The sequence below is a fragment of the Lepus europaeus genome, chromosome 7 (assembly GCF_033115175.1).
Source record: "Lepus europaeus isolate LE1 chromosome 7, mLepTim1.pri, whole genome shotgun sequence".
Lineage (NCBI taxonomy): Eukaryota > Metazoa > Chordata > Mammalia > Lagomorpha > Leporidae > Lepus > Lepus europaeus.
Genome location: NC_084833.1, coordinates 51148784 through 51172272, shown reverse-complemented (window position 1 = coordinate 51172272; position 23489 = coordinate 51148784). Strand labels below are relative to the sequence as shown.

The 23489-nt window shown below is 44.5% G+C and overlaps 1 protein-coding gene across 1 annotated transcript in view; it reads left to right on the top strand.

The window, feature by feature from the left end:
* Nucleotides 1–23489, top strand: part of SPON1 (spondin 1) — a 312833-nt gene that overhangs the window by 123085 nt on the left and 166259 nt on the right. Inside the window, exons 4-5 of the mRNA XM_062196460.1 lie at nucleotides 7596–7669; nucleotides 12313–12435. Of these exons, the coding sequence (XP_062052444.1) occupies nucleotides 7596–7669; nucleotides 12313–12435 (197 nt within the window). The remainder of the gene's footprint in view (nucleotides 1–7595; nucleotides 7670–12312; nucleotides 12436–23489) is intronic.

Here is a 23489-nt window from a genome sequence, read left to right as displayed (position 1 = left end):
GTTCTGTAGAATGGCACCATCTGGCTCTCATCTGACCCCACTGTACCATTTTCTCACCAGACTCAAGCTCAGTGGATTCTCTTGATGTCAAAAGCCTTAAATTTTGCAAAATGTTACCATGGGGGAAACTGGACAGAGAGTACAATCTCTCTGTATAACCTCTTACCACTCTATGCAAATCTATTATCTCAATAAAACTTTCAAAAAAAAACAGTCCTCCCTGTCCCCCTCTGTCTTTTGTTTCAGTCACTGGCGCTGCTGGCTCTCCCTCTACCTGCTGGGGTTTGTATATGGGGAGGCAGTCGTTTTATGGCTCTCAGCTTTTCAGTACTTTAATAAAATGCCTGGGAGGAGCTTTCTCGGAAAGGTTCGTCTCAGCTCACAGTCTGGGGGTCCGCAGAGTAACACGGGGCAGCCCTGTTGTTGAGGCATCTGGTGAGGCAGGAAGACGACAGAGGGATGGTCACATGGGGGCAGAGAGATTCAGGCATCTCTCGCCTCCACCTTCTCTCTGGTTTCTCCTTCCAGTGCTGTCCTGGCTCCATCATGGGGCTCCACCCCAACAACCTAATTCAGTCCAATCCCATCCTAAAGGCCCCACTTTCAAATATCAATCAGCTCAAGTCTGAACCCTTAACTCCACCCATCGTTAATCCTTTGGGTGATGACAGAAGACCTTGGAGTTCAAACTTCTGCATGAGCTTGGGAAGCAAAATCCCGTTCAGATCATAACACTCTGTCTCAGTTTTCTCATCTACAAAATGGGGGTAATACCACCACCAATAGGAGCTACCTCTAGTAAATGAGTTCCTATCTGTAAAGCACCTAGAAAAATGCTTAATTGTTAAATAAACAAAACTTAGCATCTTGTGCTCAACCTTCTCTTTCTGCCACAGATCCAATGTTACTAAGTGCCTGAAAAATCTTCCCCCAAGATATCTCAGAGCATTGCCACAGCCCCGCTCCCAGTTCATACTTTCAATGCCGCTATCATGTCTGCTTGAAGCCGTGCCGTCATGAAGTCGGTCCCTGCTCCCCTACTTCAGCGGCTCTTCCATGTGCATGTTCATCATTGATCTCCAGTTTCCTTTTACTGCTTCTCTCTGCACACCCACTAGAAAAGGAACGGCTTGCAGAAGCCACCATTTGCTATTCGTCTTCAAATTCTCAGTTCCTAACCAAGTGCCCAGCACAAAATAAGTGCTCAGTAAATATTTTGGGAATGGATGACAATTAGCTGGGACAAATCTCACGACAAGCAGTAGAACTGCTGCTTTGTAGCCATGGTCGATGACTGTTTGGCTGTCTGAACCTATAACGCTGTGAGAATGTGACCTTACCCCTGGGCAGTCATGGACTCTCGTGTGTCTTGTAGGTAGAGCTCTGCAGGCCAATTTTGACCTTTCTCTTCCCATGAGCACATTAGCACAGGCCCGCCGGACACCTGTTAGCTCCAGGACGTAGCTCCGTTCCCTGAGATCTGCATCGTGGCACACCCACGATCACCGATTATTGTGAGGCTGCAGTCAGGCTAGCACTTGTGAAACAAGCTGATGCAGTTAGCCTCAGCACCTGAAGCTATCACCCTGCCCATGATTTCGATCTTTTATTCTCTTTTTCGTAGATGGCAAAAAATGTTGCTGGTCTAAGCGGGGCCACCTCCATGAAAAAGAACCCTGAGAACATGGAGAAATTCTGTAAAAAATTCCAAAAACTGTTTAGGAAGAGAGGTTTTACTGGCATTGGGGAGGAGGTTGGCAGAATAGTGTGGTGAGCGCAAACCCAGGCTTCACTTTGGCTGGTCTTTATGTCTGCCTGCAGCGGCTGACCAAGGTAGTGCCTGCGCCACTCCTTCGCAAGCAAAGGGCACAGCCCTGACAGCAGTCATCATAGTAGTTACTGTTTTTTAAGTACTTGTCATGTGCCAGGCACCTTGTTAAGGGGCAATGTTTTAACAGTGGCAGCGAATGGCCACTACATACCAACTACTGGGCACGTGCTACGCACCACAATGGGACCTTCCAAGTATTGTCTGTACTGGCAACGGCCTTGACCTTGACACTGAGCAGTATCTCTACCTGCCAATGACACTTGACACTTATTTTTTAAGTCATTTCATGAGCTGATTCCTCCAAAGTGCTTCAGTTTCCGAGATCTCCTCCCTGGGAGCTGGGATTCCAGTATTTTCCACCCTAGACCACAAACCCACAGCTTGGCAAACTCCAGCTTCACCTCAACAGGCTTATTCCCCAAGGAAAAAGAACATCAAATGAATAAATCCTTCAGGCAGAAAGGGTTGAGCCCTGCAGAGACTTGGGATGACATTTCTGGAAATGATCACTTTAGGTTTAAAACAAAACTTTTGAAATGATTAGTGAATTATTTAGAGCCTCAATATTCCAAAGTTTGAAAAGCTAACATACTGAGAAATTTAATTTAGATTTCCTTTGCGCACACTCTCATGATAAGAGAGCATTCAGTATATAAATGCTATGTAACAGGACTGCCAAATTGCACCACAGAATGGGAGAAATTTGTCATCTTGAAATGCTAAGGGGATTCTTACTAACAGCTTTCTCATCGTGTAAAGCTATTATTTTTCTGAACCATAATATGATTTATCAACCTCCACTGAGCTTCATACTTTGGATGGGAATAGACTCAAAGTAAAATGCATTTTCTCAGAATACAGAATCCTCTCGGGAGTTGACCAAATGAGGAATAAAAGGAAACATCTTCTGCAAGCAAGAGTGCGGCCTTGGTCAGCACTGCATGTCTGCACGTGAGCGCTGTCCTCGGAATTCTGGGCTCAGCTCGCTTCTCTTTCTCACTCTGCCCCCCGCTCCTGGGCAGCATCAACCACTTTGAGTGTTCGAGGTGTACGTAGGCCCAGTGTCCCTCACGTCCATAGACCCCATCGCGAGTTACATGGCCGATATCTCACCGCCCGCTAAACTGGCTACTGCCACATTCATCTCAGTTCTCTTCTTTTCCCACAAACTTATTCTCTCTCCTTGAATCTCACAGTTGGATTAATACTAACACCTATAATGTAAGTAGGGTACAGTTGTCATGCAGGCAACAGAAAAGCAAGTGGACATTTGCCAGCCAGGCTAATAGGTGCTATGCCAGAGCAGTCCAAGGTCTCTGACTCTCATAGGAAGGACAGTCCATCAAGGAATCAGCCTGGAGGAAGAAACACCTACATTGGATGTGAGTTAGGTGGTAACTAAAGTGTGTGTGTGTGTGTGTGTGCGTGCGTGCACATGCATGTATCCATGTGCTGCAAGGAGGGTGGAAGGCGTCTGTGGATAGAGGCTGGGGCCTGAGAGCATGAAGGTGGTTAGACAGCATGGCCTGAGAGCGTGGCTCAGAATGAATGCTCTGTGGCAATTGGACAGACGTGAAAGCAGATCACAGGAGCTACATGAGAACAAGACTTGTATCCCACCACTGGATCCCCACAGGGCATGGGGCGAAGGGCTTTTCATGGAACACTTCAGGAACTCGTGACCCAGCCCCCAGGAAACCTACCACAGTCTCAGCTTTCTACCATGTGCTATGTGAGATGCTGCACTGGACCACAGGGGACCCAATTTGGGGTTACATTTTGTAATAATATTCACCTTATAAAGCAATGGTGCATTATATGAGGGATCTTCAAAAAGTTTATGAAAAACGTCTATTACATAAAAACTATGTAGACTTAAAATTTTTTTAGCCACAATAAGCTTATCTTTAAATTCCACTTCATGATTTTTAAAAAAGATATATTTTATTTGAAAGGCAGAGTTAGAGAGATCATCCATCCACTGATTCACTCCCCAAATGGCTGCAGCAGCCTGGGCTGGACCAGGCTGAAGCCGGGAGCCAGGCGCTCAATTCGAGTCTCTCACATGGGTTCAGGGGCCCAGAGACTTGGGCCATTTTCCATTGTTTTCCCAGGCAAATTAGCAGGGAACTGGATCAGAAGTGAAGCAGCCGGGACTTGAACCAGTGCCAGTAAGGGCGGCCAGCATCACAGGTAGCAGCTTTACCCACGTGAGATGCCAGAGTTGCAGGTGGCAGCTTAACCTGCTGTGCCACAATGGCAGCCTCAAATTTATATGAATTTGTAAAAAGATTTATTTGCTTGTGTGCTTGAAAGGACAGCAAAGAGAGGGAGGATCTCTCTGTATCTGTTTCCCTATCAGCTGCTTCATTCCCCACCTGGCTACAACAACCAGGGCTGGGCTGCGCAGGAGCCAGGAGCCAGGAGCCAGGAACTTCATCTATCCCGTTTCCCAAATGAGTGGCAGGGGTCCAGTTACTAGGTATCTTTCATTGTTTTCCTAGGTGCATTAGCAAAAAGACTGACCAGAAGCAGAATTGCTGGGACTCAAACCCGTGCTCTGATATGGGCTGCCAGAGTCATAAGCAGTGGCTTAACCCACTGTGCCACAGTGCCAGCCTCCTTCCATGAACTTTTTGAAGTCCCCTTGTATGTGGAATCACTTTGAATCCTCCCAAGCATGCTGAGCATAAGAAAGACCATGAACTTTGGAGACAGGGTCAACTTCCAAACCCGGGCTCATTGTTGCCCCTCCCCGAGTCTCAGTCATCCTTACCTACAGATGAGTGTGACACAGCCCCACATTGTCATCCCACTCACTCTGAAAGCAAGAACATTTTGATACGTTGACCACACCTGACCTATGCTGAGTCACACTGGTTTATGGTCTTTATTCACCCTCTTGGTGTCAACCATCTCACATTATGCTGCAGAATAGTGATGTGTTTGATTATGGGGATATATGTGCTATCTTAACTTTCTAACATCGAAAAAAATCCTGAATTCAAACCGCATCCAACCCAAGGTTTCAGATGAGGGATTTGAGGACCTGCAATATACGCAAACTATAAATTACATAAGATATGTGTGTAAAGTATCTCCTTAGTACAGTGACCAGCAGATAGTAAAAGTGCAGAAATGACAGTGGTCGTGAAAGAGGAAGTGGATTGGCTTTGAACTTTTATAACATTGAGGGGTAAAGGAAGCTGAACATCTTAGAGGAAATACGTGTTTGCCATCCCTGGCCTCTCAAAATGTTCATAACTGTATTTTTTCAATGAATCTGTCCCTTCCCACCTTAAGGAGTTTGTAAAGGTCCCCTTGGTTTCTTCACGGCCCCACTTGCTTAGTTAGCTTCTCTTCCCCCTCGAATTGGCCACCCTTTCTGGCGAGGGTCCCCTGCCCCCATACTGTGCTTTCCCACACTGTGGGCTCTCCTGTCATAGCCCTCAGCTATGGTTACCTTGAATGATTGATTACCTGTGGGTTCGGTTGTTTGATGTGTTTCCCTACTGTGTTAAAAACTTTGAGAATGGGAAACGGGGTCCCATCTGTATTGGCCATGATGGTGTCCCAACATCTCCGCCAGTATCAGTACCTAAGCAGCCCCCAACAACTAGTTGCTGAAAAGCACAGTGGGAAGACAAACTGGGAAGGAGACTGCTTTGCTTGAAATGGGAATGAAACCGTTGGTTGAAGCAAGAGTGTGGGACCTGGGCTACATCTCACAAGGCTCAGCCCTTGCCCTCCCGGAGGAGCCCTGAAGGCCACTGTGGACACTGTGAAAGCATCGTGGTAAATGGTGGCAAGCTCTGACGAACAAAAGGCTTTCTTTTTTTGGCCTTGGGGCGGAGATGAGTGTTCCTCTCTTGGCCTCAGGAAACTGCCCTGCTTAATGATCAACAGAATGGATGCATGATCAAAGTAGTTTTATATGGACAGGAAGTATATTTCATTCCCTTATTTCAACATCTTGACTCTCTTGGGTGGGGAAAGACTGTAAAACACATCTGTGGGCTGGTCTGAATTGTATTCTTTTGTGCAAGACTGGATGTGGAGTAGACATTTCTTTGGAAAGTCATCTTGGCCTAGGCCCAGACCATCAGGAAATTGCCTCTGTACTCTACAGATTCATGTACACAGGGGCTCATTCCTGGCTGGGGATCATGGGACATGGTGACTCTGACACTCTGTACTGGAGCAGAGGGGCCCCTTTATCTGTTAAATAGAGCAAATCGAAGTGAAAATTACCTTCTGATTGAGTAGCGTTGCTGAAGAAAATCAATAGAAACAGCCTGAGATCTATTGGCACCATCTCAACGTTAAGTGTTGTAGATTTTCAAATTACTGGAACATTGGTTTTCAGGGTTCGACCTCTTCGAGGCCAGCTGAAAGCAAATAAACAACAGCGTGGGTTAGAGGAGAAGTAGCCTATCTGTGCAATCCCAGATTAAATAGAAAATATGTGCTGGCCAAAAGTCAGTCATTTTTTCGACCTCAAACTATTCCTCCCAAATTCTAAGATCCTGTGTTTGACATGTTGAAGAGAGAGAGCTAACAGCTGAAGTTGTCTTTGTTCAGAACGTAGGAGACTAGACTTTCAGGAAAGATATACAATGACATTTTCAGAACAAATCAAAATATATTTTTAAGTTCCTTTTTTCCTTTCAGGAAGAGGATTTGACATGCTTCTGTGATTTGCATTTGGTTGATCTATAAATGGCCTCAATAGTTTAATAGGAAAGTGGAGTAAAATGAACCATTGAGAAAAGTTACTGAAAATGCTGTTAGTTCACTTTCTTGCCTTAATAATATTATCACCAATAACAATTCAATAGTTAATCTGTTTTTTAAAAAGATCTATCTTGTTTATTTGAAAGACAAAGTTACACAGAGGCGGGGGGGGGGGGGGTGTCTTCCATCCGCTGATTCACTCCCCAGATGGCCACAGCGGCAGGAGCTGCACTGATCCGAAGCCAGGAGCTTCCTCTGGGTCTCCCAGGAGGGTGCAAGGCCCCAAGCACTTGGATCGTCTTCCACTGCTTTCCCAGGCCATAGCAGAGAGCTGGATTGGAAGTGGAGCAGCTGGGACTAGAACCAGCGCCCATATGGGATGCCGGCACTGCAGGCGGTGGCTTTACCTGTTACGCCACAGCGCCGGCCCCTCAATAGTTAATCTTGAGTAGTATCCAAATATGGGCTAAGCTCTTGACATACATTTTCTTTCTTTTTTTAAATTATTTTAAGATTTATTTATTTATTTATTTATTTTTTGAAAGAGTTACAGAGAGATCAAAATGCAGAGAGAGAGAGGTCTTTCATCTGCTGGTTCACTTCCCAAATGGCCACAAGGGTCAGAGCTGAGCTGATCTGAAGACAGGAGCCAGGGCCTCCATTCAGGTCTCCCACAAGGGTACAGGGGCCCAGTCACCTGGGCCATCTTCAACTGATTTCCCTGGTGCATTAGCAGGGAGCTGGATCAGAAGTGGAATAGCCAGGACTCGAACCAGTGTCCAAATGGAATGCCGGCACTGCAGACTGGGGCTTTGACCCACTGCACCACAGAGCCTGCCCCATGCATTTTCTGGCCTAGTTCTCACAATGACCCTCTAGGGCTGGGAGTATTATTATGCCAACTTTCCAATGAAGAAACGGAGGCACAGAGAATTGGTAGGATGCATCGAAAGCTCCACATCTGTAGGCAGCTGACTGATCTCCTAAACCCGCCCGCCTCACTGCCATGCTGTGTCTTCTTTCTCCACAGGGCCAGCATCGTTCAGAAGCGCATTATTTATTTTCAAGATGAGGGCTCTCTGACCAAGAAACTCTGTGAACAAGGTAAGACGGAGTGTGTGGAGGGGGTCAGGTAGACGAAGGTGGCCCGCGCAGGGCAAGCAGCCTGCCGCAGGAATTAAGACGTCTGGGCTCTCTGAGTTCCTCTAGGCTCTGCTTCCTCACGCAGCTCCCATTTTTAATCTGGCTGTGCTCTGTGGATAATTGGATCCGCCTTAAGCTCTAATTACTCAGTTTGATTCCCTGGGTAGGAGATAATGTACCTTATATTGGTGTCGTCGTCTTATTTTTGTGAAACAGTGATTATTCTGAAGAGGTTCCTTGGAATAATTCACAGGACTTAATTAAAGAATGCACAATTGTGCACCTTAAAAAGTCTATAGTGGTTCCCTGGAAAAATCACCAGCAGGAACTTGTGCGGAATTTGAACAGCATGGGGTGATTTTCTCCAGGGAAGACCAGCAGGAGAAGGGGATGACAAGAGGGCAATGACTGTGTGATCTCACCACACTCGAGGCTCCCATCTGTAGATTTGCAAGCTCATCAACCCGCCCGTCCTCGGGTTGAAGGCCTTCTGACAAAGCACATAGAGACCAAGTGGATGGGAGAGATTAGAGCAGAAGCCTACGTTGAGATCAGGCCCAGGTTTAATCTTCCTCTCTGCTTTTTACCCACACATCTTTATATCTGCAGAGCAGTATGATGCCTTTGGCACATTGAAATTGCCATCTATATAAGTGTTAGCTATTGTGATCTATATCCAAAAGCTTGTTCATTAATCCACTGTAAGAAAAAAGACCTTAAACATCTGAATATGTTTAGAAGTCATTAGATAACTAAATAAAAATAGAAAATGTTCTATAATCATCCAGCTTAACTGCCTCATTTCTATGCATTTTCACAGAATTTTTATTTTCATTCAGAGCAATTAATCTTTTGAAAAGAAATAATCCTCCCCAACTTTAACGAATCATAGGCTGCTAAGAAAAAGTCAGGTTGATAAAGGTCTTCTGGAAAGATAATAATAGCAGCTAATATTTTTTGAGTGCTTGCTGCCTGCCAGGCTCTAGGCACTTGCCGTGCATGTGAGCTGCACAATAGTGCTATGTGAGAAAGATGTTTTGTAACCCCCATTTTATAGGTAAGGATCCTGAGACACAAACGGCCCAAATAATCCTCCTGGAATCATCCAGCGAGTAGTAGAGGGCACAGTGACGCTCGGGGAGCCGGGGTGCCCAACAACTGTCTTTCCTTCAAATCAGCTACCACCCAACTCTCATAGATCGCCTCCCTGCCTGTGGCACCTGCGTTGTCTCCCTATCGATGAGCTAGAACAGAGACTGAGTCCCTTATGGAGGATTGTGTGGGGAGCCCGGAAACAGCAAAGGAGAAGGAGTTGGGTCTGTCTCCAACCCTACATTGGGGCCATCCCTGCCATGGGTGGGCGGAGAGGGTGCAGGAGCCCTGCCTCCATGGTGAGCACCACCTCCTTCCCTCTGGGGGCTTTCCTTTCCTGTGTTCAGTTGCCCAAGTTCATTCAGCCTTCCTTTAAACAGGGAGCATCTCACCCCAGATGAGTGTCTGGGTTCCTAAATGACAATGCCATTCCCGCCCCCCTCCCATGGGTGAGAGGCCTGTGGATGTTCTCAACACACATACACAGGTCACCTCATGGTCTGCCAATCACAGGCACTGTGGTGTGGTTTCTGTCGGTTAGAAGATAGCCTTATTTCCAGGATGTGAGGGTTCTTAGGAGACATTTCACTGACACCCCCATGTACTGGCAGCCATCATTGAATAAAGTGTACTTCCAGGCCCTCAACAATGATGATGTGTGAAGCCTTGTCTAAGCTATGAATATGCTAAAAATCTATAGCTACAGCGTCAATAAAAAGGCACGTCATGAGGCAGAGATCCTGTCAAAATGACTAATCGGTACACAAAGACCACTTGCCAATGGCAACTTGGCTTTGCAGGCCCGGCAGGACCTGCACTGTAGGATCGTTAGGTGGAGTTGTACTCGATCCCTGGAGATAGCAGACGCATGAGGAAACCTGTCAGTTAGCAAAGTGAATCACAGTAAGAACGTCTTAAAATGTAAGCATAGAGCAAAGGGGTTTTTTTTAAATGTGTATGCTCACCTCATTATCTTTAGCGCTTTCATTAAAGTCTCTGCACACTTTGCTCCCTTGTTGAATCAAATCAAATCCATCAAGGAAGAGGAGAGAGAAACTTGTGTCATTATTTTTTTTCCCAATGGAAGCCATTAATCTATAGGGGAAGAATTAAGAGCTGCACAGATTAAAAGCTATGGCAATCATTATTTTTAAAAAGCAACACAAGAATGAAGTGACTTACAGTTAACAACAGAGAACCATAAAATATTCAAAATGTAAACTGTAATCTATGTGTCTTCAGACACTTTAGTACCACATCACAATCAACCGAAGGAGAAAGAGAGAAGGGAAACTGAGGGAAAGGCAGAGAGGGGAGAAAAGTACAAGCAAGGATGGGGAAGAGGACCTACAAGGAAGCCCAGGGGTTAAGAGGAGAAATGGGGAGAGAGAACAACTCCGAGGATGCCCTGTGGCCTGCGGCTTGCTTTCCCACAGGTACACAGGCCTTGCTGTGGTTAGAGTGTGGTGAGGTCACATTTCTTAGCAACTTGTTGTCACTGCCCTTTGCAAATGTGATTCATATTTCAGTAGGAAATAGTAATCTGTTTTTAATAAATAGAAGCTTATTTTCCTTTGGAATTCCCAAGGTGTTTTTTTTTTTTTTTAATAAGTGTATTCCTTTGAATCCTTGGAAATATCTTTCAGTTTACCACCTCTGTCTGAAAGTCCTGTGATAATTACGGTAAGGCTAGCAATTAGCCTTATGTTGGTTCTTCCAGAGAGGATGATTGCCTCATTTCCCAGAGCCTGGTTGCTCCAACTGCAAACCCCAGCACGTAGCTCTTCGTTCTGAATCTCTTTTCAAAACTGATTTGGGGTTTTTACATGATAGTTTATCATCATGGGAATGGAGAAAGACACAATCTTCAGGAGTTTCCGATTTATGCTGCCTGTCCTGATATGTATTCTGAGGAGCAGAGTGGCTCACACAGGAATCAGCTCTGAACCTCCTGCACAGAAGGCAGTGGGTGCAGATCATTCACAGGCCTCTCCCAAGTGTACAAAAAGTAGCCCAAAAAATGATGTTGACTTTGAGTGCCTGCATTCCTCTTCCTTGAGACTGTCTAGAAATCCTGGTGCTATGCAGGAAGGTAATTTTTGAACTGCACCATTCTTCATTTGGAAAAAGCAAAGCAGGAACAGACAACAAATTTTCTCTCATTGGTGCTTATGCAGACTAATCCAGAGAAGGTCCTCCTTGGAAGGACATAAGTAGAGACTAAGAGCTATGTGCCCAAAAAGATCCGAGCTCCAGTTCTGCTTGGACTTCTCACTAACCCTCTGACCTTGAGCCAGATGCCTATTCTGCCTCAACTTGTCGATCTGTAAAATGAGAATAACCAAAGCATTCATATGCTAGGATTATTCAGACTAGGTGAGACAATATATGGACAGAAAGACGTTAGCACATACAAGGACCCGATATGCTGTAGTTATTGCCAAAATACCCATCTTTGTCTCTATCCTAAAACCCAGGATTCGTTACTTCTACAAATCAATCATTTTACATTTTCAACTCAAATGAACCCACTGAATTCAAAAAGGAAGACTTGTAAAATTCTCTTCCTGACACTCAAAGTGATTCTTATATTCTTTGTTGCTGCTCTTTTACAGTATTTAAGAATAAAAGTCCAACTTGCAAAATGCATTTATGCTCATACATCCAGGGGAACTGAAGAGAAAGCAATTGAAACAAGTTGTACTTGTAGCCATTGTTTTCCTAGTGCCGGAAACAGAACAGACTAAAAGCAACAAGGCACAGTTAGGGATGTGGGTTTGACAATCAGAAATACTGAATTTATTCATGTAATCTCTCTTTCCCCACTTATCAGCTATTCACAGCTAAAAATGGGGGCAGAAAGGGAATCTTGTTAAGTTTTTCCTGGCTGCTTCTATACCCAGACTTGAACCTGAACTTCTGAACAAATTTCCCATCCCCTACCCCTCCCAGTAAAGACTCCGAAAGCATGATTAGAAGAGATGTGACTGTTTGCATCTTTTTCCCCTCAGTGGATCCTTAGATTTCTCTGCTTGTCCTCACCATTCTTCTTCAAAGTCGCTGCGCCTTCTGGTCCTGGTACTTTGGCCCTAGAGAATATTTCCTAGAGAAACATTTAATATTTTTGTTATACTGTGGTAAAGAAACTGTTGTGGAAGGGATAAGACAGGAGGCAAGGACCCAGAAAGGATAATTGGATGCATTTTATCCCTGCTTTCCCAAGATGGCCTCATCCATCTCGAATATTCTGCCCTACACATCCCAGAGATCTCAGAGCAAAAGCTCTGAATTCTGTTTTTGTTTTGTTTTTGTTTTGCAAAGTGCAGTTATCATGCGTAGAGGCATTCAAAATCGTGATAGTCCACATACTGACCTGGTTCTGCGTCTGATGAGTCAATAAAAGCTCTACCGCATCTGCTTTTTCTAGGGATTCAGATTAGGATGAGAGCAATAGGGTGCTGCCTCACACACAACTCAAACTTGTTTCCTAACTGGCTGACATCATGTTTCAGATTCCACTTTTGACGGGGTGACTGATAAACCCATCTTAGACTGCTGCGCCTGCGGAACTGCCAAGTACAGACTCACGTTTTATGGGAACTGGTCTGAGAAGACGCACCCTAAGGATTACCCTCGTGAGTAGAATCAGTGGCTACTTTATGGGTTGAGGAAAAGCAAGCACATTGTTGAATTTGTGTCTGGTTGTGAGATAGACGAGCTGAAGTATGCATGCCTCTCATTATTTTCAACTGACTGATGAAACACACATTCCAAGTAAACATTCATCAAGAGAGACAGGAATAATAATTGCATACTTTTGACTTTGCCTAGTTTTTGTTTTCAGTTTTTCTTATTTATGATTTAAAAAAAAAAAAATCTTGAGTTGAACATTTAGCCTGGTGCTTAAGACCCCGGTTGGGACGTCTACATCCTGTATGGAGTAACTGGGTTGAATCCCAGCTCTGCTTCTGACTCCAGCTTCCTGCTAAAGTGCGTCTGGGGAGGCATCAGTGATGGCTGGGTCCCTACCACTCATGTAAGACATGGGTTGAATTTCTGGCTCCTGGCTTTGGCCCCCACCATTATTGTAGGCATTTGAAGGAATGAACCAGCAGATAGGAGCCTCCTCTCTCTCCCTCTGTTTCTCTCTGTCTCCCTCTCCTTCTCTTCCCCCTATTTCTCTATCCCTCTCCACTTTTCCCTCTATAAGTAAGTAAGTAAATAAATAAATAAATGACACCCCTGATGTCATGCTACTTATCTTTAGGCGGCATTTGGTAACCTCAGCCCTCCTGAAACAACTCTTATTGAGTTATGCAACAGGCCTATTTGTGCTAGAAATCTCTGGCAAAGGAACATACAGTAGACTTCACAGGCCAAGGTCAACAAATAGCCAACATATTCAGTCACAGCAGTCACTGATAATCAGCCCATACGCCCTTTCCTTACCAATTCCAGAGGCCACTTTGAATCCCTTCACGATGGCCAATACCAGTCCATGAGAGTTGTCAAGGGCTCCCAAACTTTGCTATTTGGGGTTCCTTAATCAGGACCTTATCAACTCCATTTCACCACAGAGTTGTTTCAATAAATCCCTAATGTGTGTCGGGCATGGTGCCAAGCTCTAGAGATAATAGTGAACACAAATAGATGCAGTTTGTGTTCTCATATATTCAGTTTAATGGGAACACAGACAGTAATCAAATAATCACACAGAAAGATGTGAAAGTTATAAGTATGAATGGTGGACTTAACATGTACTAAGCGTTTTTACAAATGCTATGTCACTTAATCCTCAAAAATGCCCTGTGTTTTACAGGGATCATTGAGCTGCTAGGATTGCCCACAGTCAAATGCAAGTAGTAAAACTAAGATTTGAAAGGGGCTTGTCAAGCTCCTTGTGGTACCTTTCATTTGGGTTGCCTTTCAGACCCAGTGTTGCCCATTCTCTCTAGATATGGGTGGCAGGATGTCTGTGTATGGTTCTGAGCATGTTTTTTCTGTTCATTGTTTGATTCTTGTGCATTTCGCTTTGAGTTTACCGCAGCTGGGAATGAACTGTAGGAAGGAGATAAAGAGATTAAAAAGAGGGATTTGGGTCAGGCCTCAAAGCAGACAAGGGCATATGGTTAGAACTTAAGAAGACCCAGAAAGGACCAGAACCTCCCTGGTCCCCAGACAGCCCACCCAGAGGGGAGTCCGACACCTTTTGGCAGATCCAGAGCCCTGTTGTTTAATTTGGCCCACACGCAGTGAAGGTTTGGGGCCTTACTCCTTCCCTCTTCTGATTCTGGGATGCAGCCTGATCTGCCTCAGCTGGTGTGGGAGACCTGCAGGAACAAACTTGCACTCTGCCTGGAAGAAACACTGCTTGGAACAAGCATGATGGAAAAAATCTCTGGAGCTCCCATCCACTAACTCAGATGAAATAAATGTTAGGGGCCCATTACTCATCGTTCATGATTCTAAGGACTTTCTATTTTGCCACTGTCACTTCCCAGAATTTAGAGGGTGAGGGTGGAGGGAGTACAAAACCATTGTTTCTGGGTTTGGAGGCCAAATCAAGTCTGAATCCAAACAATTTCTGTGGCACTGTGAGGCATTTAATAAACATAGCAGACGTGTGTGTTCCCTTCCCTCAGGGTGGTTGCATTGTCAGATATTACGTTACACTGTAAGGTTGTATCCTAATTTTTGGTTGGAAAAAATTTGGTGACTATGTACAGGATAGCATTCATCGCACCATACTGCAATGATGTCTCCAGGAGTCCTTCTTCACCACACTGAGATGTCCTCTGGGACATGCACATCTTGGAGTCTTGATACCTGGAAGTGTTTATGTTCAGAGTGGTGTTCACCATGACCTGGGAGGCAGATGTAGGCTACAGCTAGCCTGTCCTGAGCAGGGAGTGTGGCCGACCTTTCCTAGGTGGCAAAAGGGTGTGCCTGTACACTTGGAAGACTGGGGCCATTTAAAAGGACACAGAGAAGGTCTAATCAGGACCTTGAAAGTTCTCTGCTCTCAAAGGTGGTTTCTACCAATCTTAGATAATAGATGAATTCTCTCTTGCCGCTGTATTGATGATTCTGTCTTGATAACCAACCCTTGTCATCAAGCCCAGAGAAGCTTTGCCTGAAAAGTACAAACCGGCAAAGGCCAAGTCCCTCTCTCCGTTATTCATTAGTCAACCAAAACGTCACTTTGTCCACAGAGGTCTTGGGACAGGGGTACTGGAGCTTTTTCTCCTGGGGGCCCCTTTTTCCATGCTTAAATATCATTGAGAACGCTAACAAGTCTTTGCTCATGTAGAGTATTACCTGTCAATGCTCACCATGTCAAAAATTAAAGCTGAGAAATTTAAGCCCATTATTTATTAATTTGCAAATAAATATTAGTAAATTAACCATAACAAGCTCATTCCACATTCATGTAACATATTTTATAAAAATATACATTTTTCCCAAACAAGAGAAATTTAGTGAAGAGAATGTCATTGTTTTATATTTTTGCAAATCTCTCTAACATCAGGACTCTCATTTGCCTTTGTTTCTGCATCCAACCTTTTGTGGTATATCTGGTTGAAGTCTACAAAGAAAATTCTTACACAGATTATATAAATGGAAAAGTAATGAGTATTTTAATAACTTTTTCAGATAATTACATATAATTTTTTTGCTACCAAACCACAAACTACTACAAACTATAGAGGATAGTTTTTTAAAGCTTAATTACAATGTGGAATATGAAACTATGTCAATGAACTAGTACTCTATTACATTAAAATGCATTGCTTTATCTTGTGCTTTAAATGAGTTTTTTACAAAGGGATGACTTTGTAATATCATACATTGGTCATCTGGAAAATATTGGTTTACTGAGTTATGCAGATCAGCCAAAAGTTGAGACAGGTCATTAAACAATATCAAAAATAACGCCCATTAATATCAAGTAACATATTAGAATCGTCTTTGAGAAGTGTTGGAAAGCTCAAAGTAATGGCTGCTAGTGTTCCAAAATTCTGATTTTTGCTTGAAAGCTTGAATTTTATCATTGGCAACAAGTGTCAGTTGTTTTCTTTGCCTTTATTTTTGAGAAAATGTATGCCAGATTCCCAAATCTGAATAACTGTAATTTGTTTGTCATTCGCTCTTTCAAGTAAAATGACATTTTATGAATATAAAGAGTGGCCGTCCAGCTTGCACCTCAAAGGATCACCTAAGTGCTTTTATTCAAGACAATCATAATGTTTCAATGTCTAGCAGAAGTGCTTTTGGTGTTTACCAATTAATTGCACAGAAAAATCCAAAGATTTGTTCTCAAAGGTAGAGATTTAATACAATTAATGGTTTTATTATGACTTTAAGGACATCCTTAGGTACAACTAGCTTTTGTTGTTTACAGCCATACATGACAGTAACGCACACAGTGGCTACTGACATGAATACTTCCGGGCCTCTGCCTTGATCCCTGCTGGGGCCACTGCTAATGACAACACACTGCAAAAGGCAAATAGTGTCTTCATGTTATTATGAAAGTACTCTTACCTCACAGACCCCCTGAAAGAGTCTCAGGGTCCCTGGGAGTCTGTGGGCCACACTTTGAGCATCTCTGCAACAGGGTAAGATAGAATCTAAGGTGTCTGACCTTCAGTTCTCTTTTACTTTTTTTAAGGTTTATTTATTTAATCTGAAAGGCGGAATTAGAGAGAGAGAGAGAGAGACAGAGACAGAGAGAGAAAGATCTTCCATCCACTGATTTAGTCTGGCCAAAGCCAGGAGCCGGGAGCTTCTTCCAAGTCTCTCACACAGGTGCAGGGGCCCAAGGACTTGGTCCATCTTCTATTGCTTTCCCAGGCACATTAGCAGGGAGCTGGATCGGAAGTGGAGCAGCCGGGTCTCGAACTGGCATCCATATGGGATGCCGGCACTTCAGGCCAGGGTGTTAACCCACTGTGCCACAGTGCTGGCCCCAGACCTTTAGTTTGTTTGGATAACTTATCCTTGAGAATTCACACCGGAGGAGTGTACAACACACTTGTGCTTTCCACTGTCTCTTACAGTGGGCGACACCTGTAGGTAGCTCCTCTCAGTCATCATAGAGAATGGTTTGTTCCAAATGCTGTTGTGGACTTTCCTCTGCTGAAGTGCTGGGCACTCTGCAGTCACAGTGGCACCCCTCTCTCTAGAAGGGGAGATACATGTTCTGAGATGAGACGGGAGGCAGGGAAAGGCCTAACGGGCCTCGGGCATCCCCTCTCTAGGGCAATGCCATGGGTCTCTACTGGCTGTCTGGAAACGGTGACATCCTGTCAAAGCACTGCCTATCAGGTAGCTCTACAATTCCGTGATAAGACTGGATCATCTAATTTTACCTCCTAACTTTGTAAGCAGAAAAGCCTGAAGCACAAAGGAGTTACAGATCTAGATCACGTAGCCAGCGAGTGTGTGAACCAAACCCAAAGCTTAGATCTCCCGATTCCCTTTTACCTTCCTCTGGGGAACTGTCATGAGGCAATCAGTCTCTGTCCTCTGCAGTACAATTAAATGTCTGAGGCACAGCACATTTTAATAAGGCGCTGCTGTACTGACATGAACTCAGCTGGAACTGAATTCTGTGCTGTGCTGAACGGCTTTGCTCCACTATCCAAAGACCTTCTCCGTGGAGAGCCCAGCTTAGAAAGAGCAGGTGTGGATTCCCTGAGCCTGGATGGAGCTCCTGCTCCCCGAGGCATTAGGAAAATGGCAAGCTCCTGTAGTGTCTGCTTGGGGGCGCTGCCAGTCCGTGTCGGAGCACCAGGCACTATAGGAAGGAGGGGACCAGGCACTGTCACCACACAAGGATGTCCTGGGGTTGGAGGTTGCCCAGACTTTGCTTGGGCACTGGGAGCTGAGAGATGCTGAGTCTCTTTACTCTGGAGTCCTGGATACAGCTCCTGGGTTTTTGACAAACAACTCCATCCTGTAGAGACCCTGTGCTCTCCCTTGTGTAGGCTGCCTAACTGCCCCTGTGCTTGAAACAACACCAGTGTCGATACTATTTAAAAATATTGATACATATTAAGGAAAAGCATGTTTTTTCCAGGAACCATTTTTTTTTATTTGACAATACATTGCCTGAAATATTCATATGGCCCCTGGGATATGTACTTTACATAAGCAAAGTGAATTTTATAATGAAATTCAGCCATATCTTCCATTGAGACACTTAATTGAAAGAATTACTGGTTTTTAGGTCCAATCACACAAAAGATCCACCACTGTAACACTTGGCAATTATTTTATTTTTATTTCTTCATATATTCATCCATATCCAGAATTTCTATATCACATTCAAACACACTCTGTCCTACCTTTTGCATTTGGTTTTGTTTATGTGGTCATAATTAATTGCATCAGCTTACTCTAGACAACTTATCTAACTTGTCTTTATTAACCATTTAGGCGTTATCAGATCTTTTGCTAACAGAAAGCAAAATCTGTTTTATCTAAAATCTTCTCTATTGTCCCTTCTTCCTGGGAATTAGTTCCCTGAAATAACTTCCCAAGAGTAAGACTGCAGGGCCAAAGAATGTGGAATTTTTTTGTGGCATGTGTGGTTCTTGAAGCCTCTTTCCAGAATCTTCTCCAAAACATTTATATCAGTTCACCACAGAACCAATAATGAATCAATATAGGTTTCTTCCAGCTTCCTCAGCGTTTAATTTAGCCTCTTTCATTTGGGTTTCACCAGTTTAATGGTTATAAAAAGATTAACTAATCTTATTATGTTAAATTGACACTGGTTTAATTACTAACACACTGGAATCTTTTTTCATGTTTATTGTCCTTTGCCTTTAAAACCCTAGGGTATTTACATCAGTCACGTCTGATTTTGCTCATTATCTTCCTAGGGCTTTGATCTTTGTCCCACACATTGAAAGTTCTGAATCAATAGAGATGGATAAATGAATTAGTGAAAGAGAAGCGATCACAATACGAATAAGGAAGAAGGGGAGAAGATGAGCAAAGAAAAACTGCTGATAGGTTAGGCCAGCAGATGGAGGGGATCAAATATGGCCTCTGAGTGGAAACCGGACTGACTGTGGATGGGTCTGGTAGTGTTGAGAAGATAGGCTAGATGGACACTGAAATGATGCAGTGGGCAAAGGAGGTGGCTTACACAACGGAGTCGGAAGTGATGGTGCAGAGAATGGGTAGATTTGACTACAAAAATTATGTAAGAGGCAGAGAGACAGAGAAGTCCTGTCTACTGGTTCACTCTCCAGTGTATGTAATGGCCAAGGCTGGGAACAAATGCTGGGAGCCAGAAGTTCAGTCGAGCTCTCCCACATGGGTGGCAAGGGCCCAACCATGTGACCCATCACTCAGGGGGCAGGCTGCAGGATGGGAAGCTGGAATTGGGAGTGGAGCTGGACTTGAACCTAGACATGCCATCATAACGAGTGTATTCGTCACTATGTCACACCCCTGCTCTAAGATAGCTTTTAGTGGTAGGTTCTGTCCTGGGTTGGATGTAAAGGAGTAAGAGAGAGATGTTTCAAAACTGACAAACCAGGTGTGTGGCTTGGAAATGGAGGGAGGTGTTCTTTTTTCTTAAAATACTCCTCTTAGTATTTTCTCATTTTACAAATAATTTTGAAATCATTTCATAAAGCTCTTTAAAGGACCCTATCCAAATTTTAAGTGAGACTGCATTAAATCCCGAAATTACCGTGGGGATCATTGTTTGCTTCGTAGTACCGAGCTTGCTTAGTTTCTTCCCTTGTATGAATAAGATCAAGCATTTGCGGACTTTATTAACACAGCACTAGAACAGTAACAATATGTGGACACCTAGGCATCATTTCTCAGTTGAACTTCAGAAACAAAGTTGAGGTTCTCCAGAGAAACAGACCAATAGGAGACCTGGCTGGCTGGCTGGAGTGGTAACACACACTTAGCTTTACCTGATTGTGGTGCCTGCAAAGCCTACAATCTGCCAGGATGCTAAGAGGTGAATGCCACTTTCATTTGCCTTTTTGCTCTCTCTAGTCTCTCAATTTATTGGATGATATCCACTAACACTGGGGAAGGCAATCTACTTTTTTTTTTTTTTTTTCCTGACAGGCAAAGTTAGTGAGAGAGAGAGAGAGAGAGAGACAAAGAGAAAGGTCTTCCTTTTTCCGTTGGTTTACCCCCCAAATGGCCTCTAGGGCCGGCACATTGTGCCAATCTGAAGCCAGGAGCCAGGTGCTTCCTCCTGGTCTCCCATGCAGGTGCAGGGCCCAAGCACTTGGGCCATCCTCCACTGCCTTCCCAGACCACAGCAGAGAGCTGGACTGGAAGAGGAGCAACCAGGACAGAATCTGGCACCCCAACCGGGGTGCTGGCAGAGGATTAGCCTAGTGAGCCACAGCACCGGCAAGCAATCTACTTTATTGAGACCAATTCAAATGCTAATCTTAACTGAAAACAGCCTCACAGATGCACCCAGAAATAATGATTAATCTGGCTGCCCAATGGGCAAGGTCAAGTTGACATGCAAAATTAACCATCACAAAGACTCAACAAACAATAACTCTACTTCCCTCCATCCCTGGGAAATCCATTCCAAAGCTGAGTAATTCTGCCTAACAGAACCCCCCAGCTGCCCCATTGCCATTGTGCTGAGACAGCACAGGGGACACTGTTGCTACCACCAGGCTGAGTCACAAATAGAGAATGTCACCAGGAAGTAGACCCTGGTACCCAGCACATGTGTCAAAATACAGGTCCAGTGAAAGATGGGACACAAGAAAAAAATGATTAAACATCTTCTTCCCCCTTTTCCTCTTCCCTCCCCTTTTGCTCCCTGGGAATCCTTAAGGCAAGAGTTCACTCTTTCATGGGGCGGCAGTGGCAGAGAAAGTCAGTGGTTAGATCTTCCAGTTAAACATGGAAGACGGAACACACCATTCACCTCTGTTCTTTCCCCAAATCCTGCAAAGATAACACCCGATGAATAAAGCAGATATAAATCCACAAAAACAAGGGGAAGGGAAAGAAAGCCACACTATCAAGCAGTAACCCCAAAATTGGTGAGGAGGTGAACAAGCACTACCTCAGCAGAGCCAGGAAAACTGACTCCTAAGTGCTCACATACAAGGGGACTTCAAAAAGTTGGTGAGAAATGTGTATTATGAAAAAGCTACACATGCATTTCAAAAAACACTTTTGCACCAAAACAAGCTTATCTTTTAATGTTGTTTCCCATGAGCCTCTAAAGCACCCTTATAGAGGGCAGTGCATGGGAGCCAGGCCAATTTGTGGTAGAGAGCACAGGCTAAACCTCGAGAGCTAAAGGTCAAGTGCTCAGGACACTGGGTGCAGAAGCCACATCATCGTGGAGCTTTAGAATAAGAGGGATGGGGACAGTCCTAAAAGACAAGTGACAGTCTAGGGAACATGAACAGAAGGGCATCAGACCTCCCAGTGCAGTGAGGTCATGCTCCACACCTGTGTTTGTGAATGCCCAGGGGCCATCTTCTTTGTTCCACCCAGACTCCAGTCTGCGTCAGAGAAGCTGTCTTGTCACCAGGTACTAGCTGGGTTTCTTCCCGGCTTGCCTTTTCATTCAAAGTTTGGCCGCCCCAAGGACCCTGCCTTTAAGGAGAACCATTCTCCCACCACCTCCATCCCACCATGACCTCTGCTTGTCTCTCTCTCTCTCTCTCTCTCTCTCTCTTTTTTTTTTTTTTTTTTTTTTTTTTTTTTTTTTTTGACAGGCAGAGATAGACAGCGAGGGAGAGAGACAGAGAGAAAGGTCTTCCTTCCGTTGGTTCACCCCCTAAATGGCCGTTACGGCCAGTGCGCACACTGCATGGATCCAAAGCCAGGAGCCAGGTGCTTCCTCCTGGTCTCCCATGAGGGTGCAGGGCCCAAGGACTTGGGCCACCCTCCACTGCCTTCCCGGGCCACAGCAGAGAGCTGGACTGGAAGAGGAGCAACCAGGACAGAATCCGGCACCCCAACTGGGACTAGAACCCAGGGTGCTGGTGCCGCAGGCGGAGAATTAGCCAAGTGAGCTGTGGCGCTGGCCTCTATTTGTCTCTTATCCCTGGGCAGCCCTAGCACCAGTCTAAGATTGCAGTCCAGAAGGGCCTTCTTCTTTCTTTGGGCCTATAGAGGATTTCTCTTGGCTTTTACAGCACTTGTGGGTATTTTACATAAGAATTTCAGGGGCATTTCACTGTAACCCCCAGATCCTCTCTATCCTGCTTTGGGAGTGTGACTGTTAGAGACCACTCTCACCCTCTGGCTTCCAGTGGATTTGATCAGGGGGCTGCCAAGGACACAGGAGGGTGAGGTCAAGGTCTTCATCCTTGGGCTCCCTCCCCACCAAGGCTGCTGACCAGCAGCCCACTGAGCCCACTTGCAGGAGCCATAGCTTCTGTCCAGCACCCTGTCTTCCAGCTCCAGCTCTCTCTCCTAGCTGCTGAGACTCCCCCTCCCCAGGGAGACACTTTCAGGTCAAGTATCTCCCTGGGAGCCTCTTTCTATTCATGCTTTCTGTTGACCCAGCCATTTTCTTCTAAACTGTCCCCTTGTCAAACTCTCCTCTCTTGCCCATTTGATCATGCCATCTGTTCCCTGTGGGACCATGACTGATACTGGCCCACTGTCAGAAACTGATAAAAATGAAAACATCAACAAAGTTCATTATCACCATAGGAGTTTTGCATTACTACAGGCTGATACATCTCCGCTATGCTGCCACCTTCTTCACACACTCAGAATTGTCTCACCGTCCCCTGAACACGCTCAAATGCATTTTCTCTCCTTTAGAGACATTCAGATCCAACTGTCTTTCCCTGGTCTGTGGCTAAACTCCAACACCAAAGCAAGTCCCCCATTCCCACATCTTCTAATTCGTATCTCCCTTTATCCCTCACTAGGCTCTCATCTTACCCGAAACATGTAGGTAAACACTTTAGAGCTTGCTTTTTAGGTAGATGGTTTCTGGAATTTGAGTTAAAATTTACATCACCGTTTAATTATGGAGAGTGCATTTGCACAGATCATGTTTCCTGGTCTTTAAATATATGCGATTTCTATAAAAACTGAGACTTGAATAAATTTTAATTTCCCCTAAATGATTTCCTTTCCCTCACGAAAGCTTTGCAGTTTCTTATGCAACCATCATGCAGTTAATCCCTAGGGTGTTTTAATTTTTTTAGGATTATGAATGAGATTCCCAGTTTCCATTATGTTTTTTTCCAGGTTATAATTAATGTACAGTGATGCTCTTGCTTGTTATTCCACCTTTTTGTTTGATACCTGGATGCCTTTTTCCTAATAGTTTTGCAAAAGTTTATTGGATTAACTAAATAATTAATCATAATTTGCCTCCAAAAAGCAATGTGTTTCTGTCTTTTTCTTCCTTCCTGATTAGTGTTCTTCCTATGGTCTCACTCTTGTTCATTAACCAGAGCCTCCAGAACAATATTAAACAGTAATAGAGCAGGCGTACAGTGCAGTGGTTAAATCACTGCTTGGGATGGGACACCCACATCCCATATCAGGTGCCTGGTTCAAGTTCTAGCTGCTCTACTTCTGATCCAGCATTCCAATACTGTGCACTCTGGGAGGTAGCACGTGGTGCTTCAAGATTTGGCTCTCTGTCATCCATATGGGAGACCCAGATTGGGTTCTAGTCTCCTGGTTTTGGCTT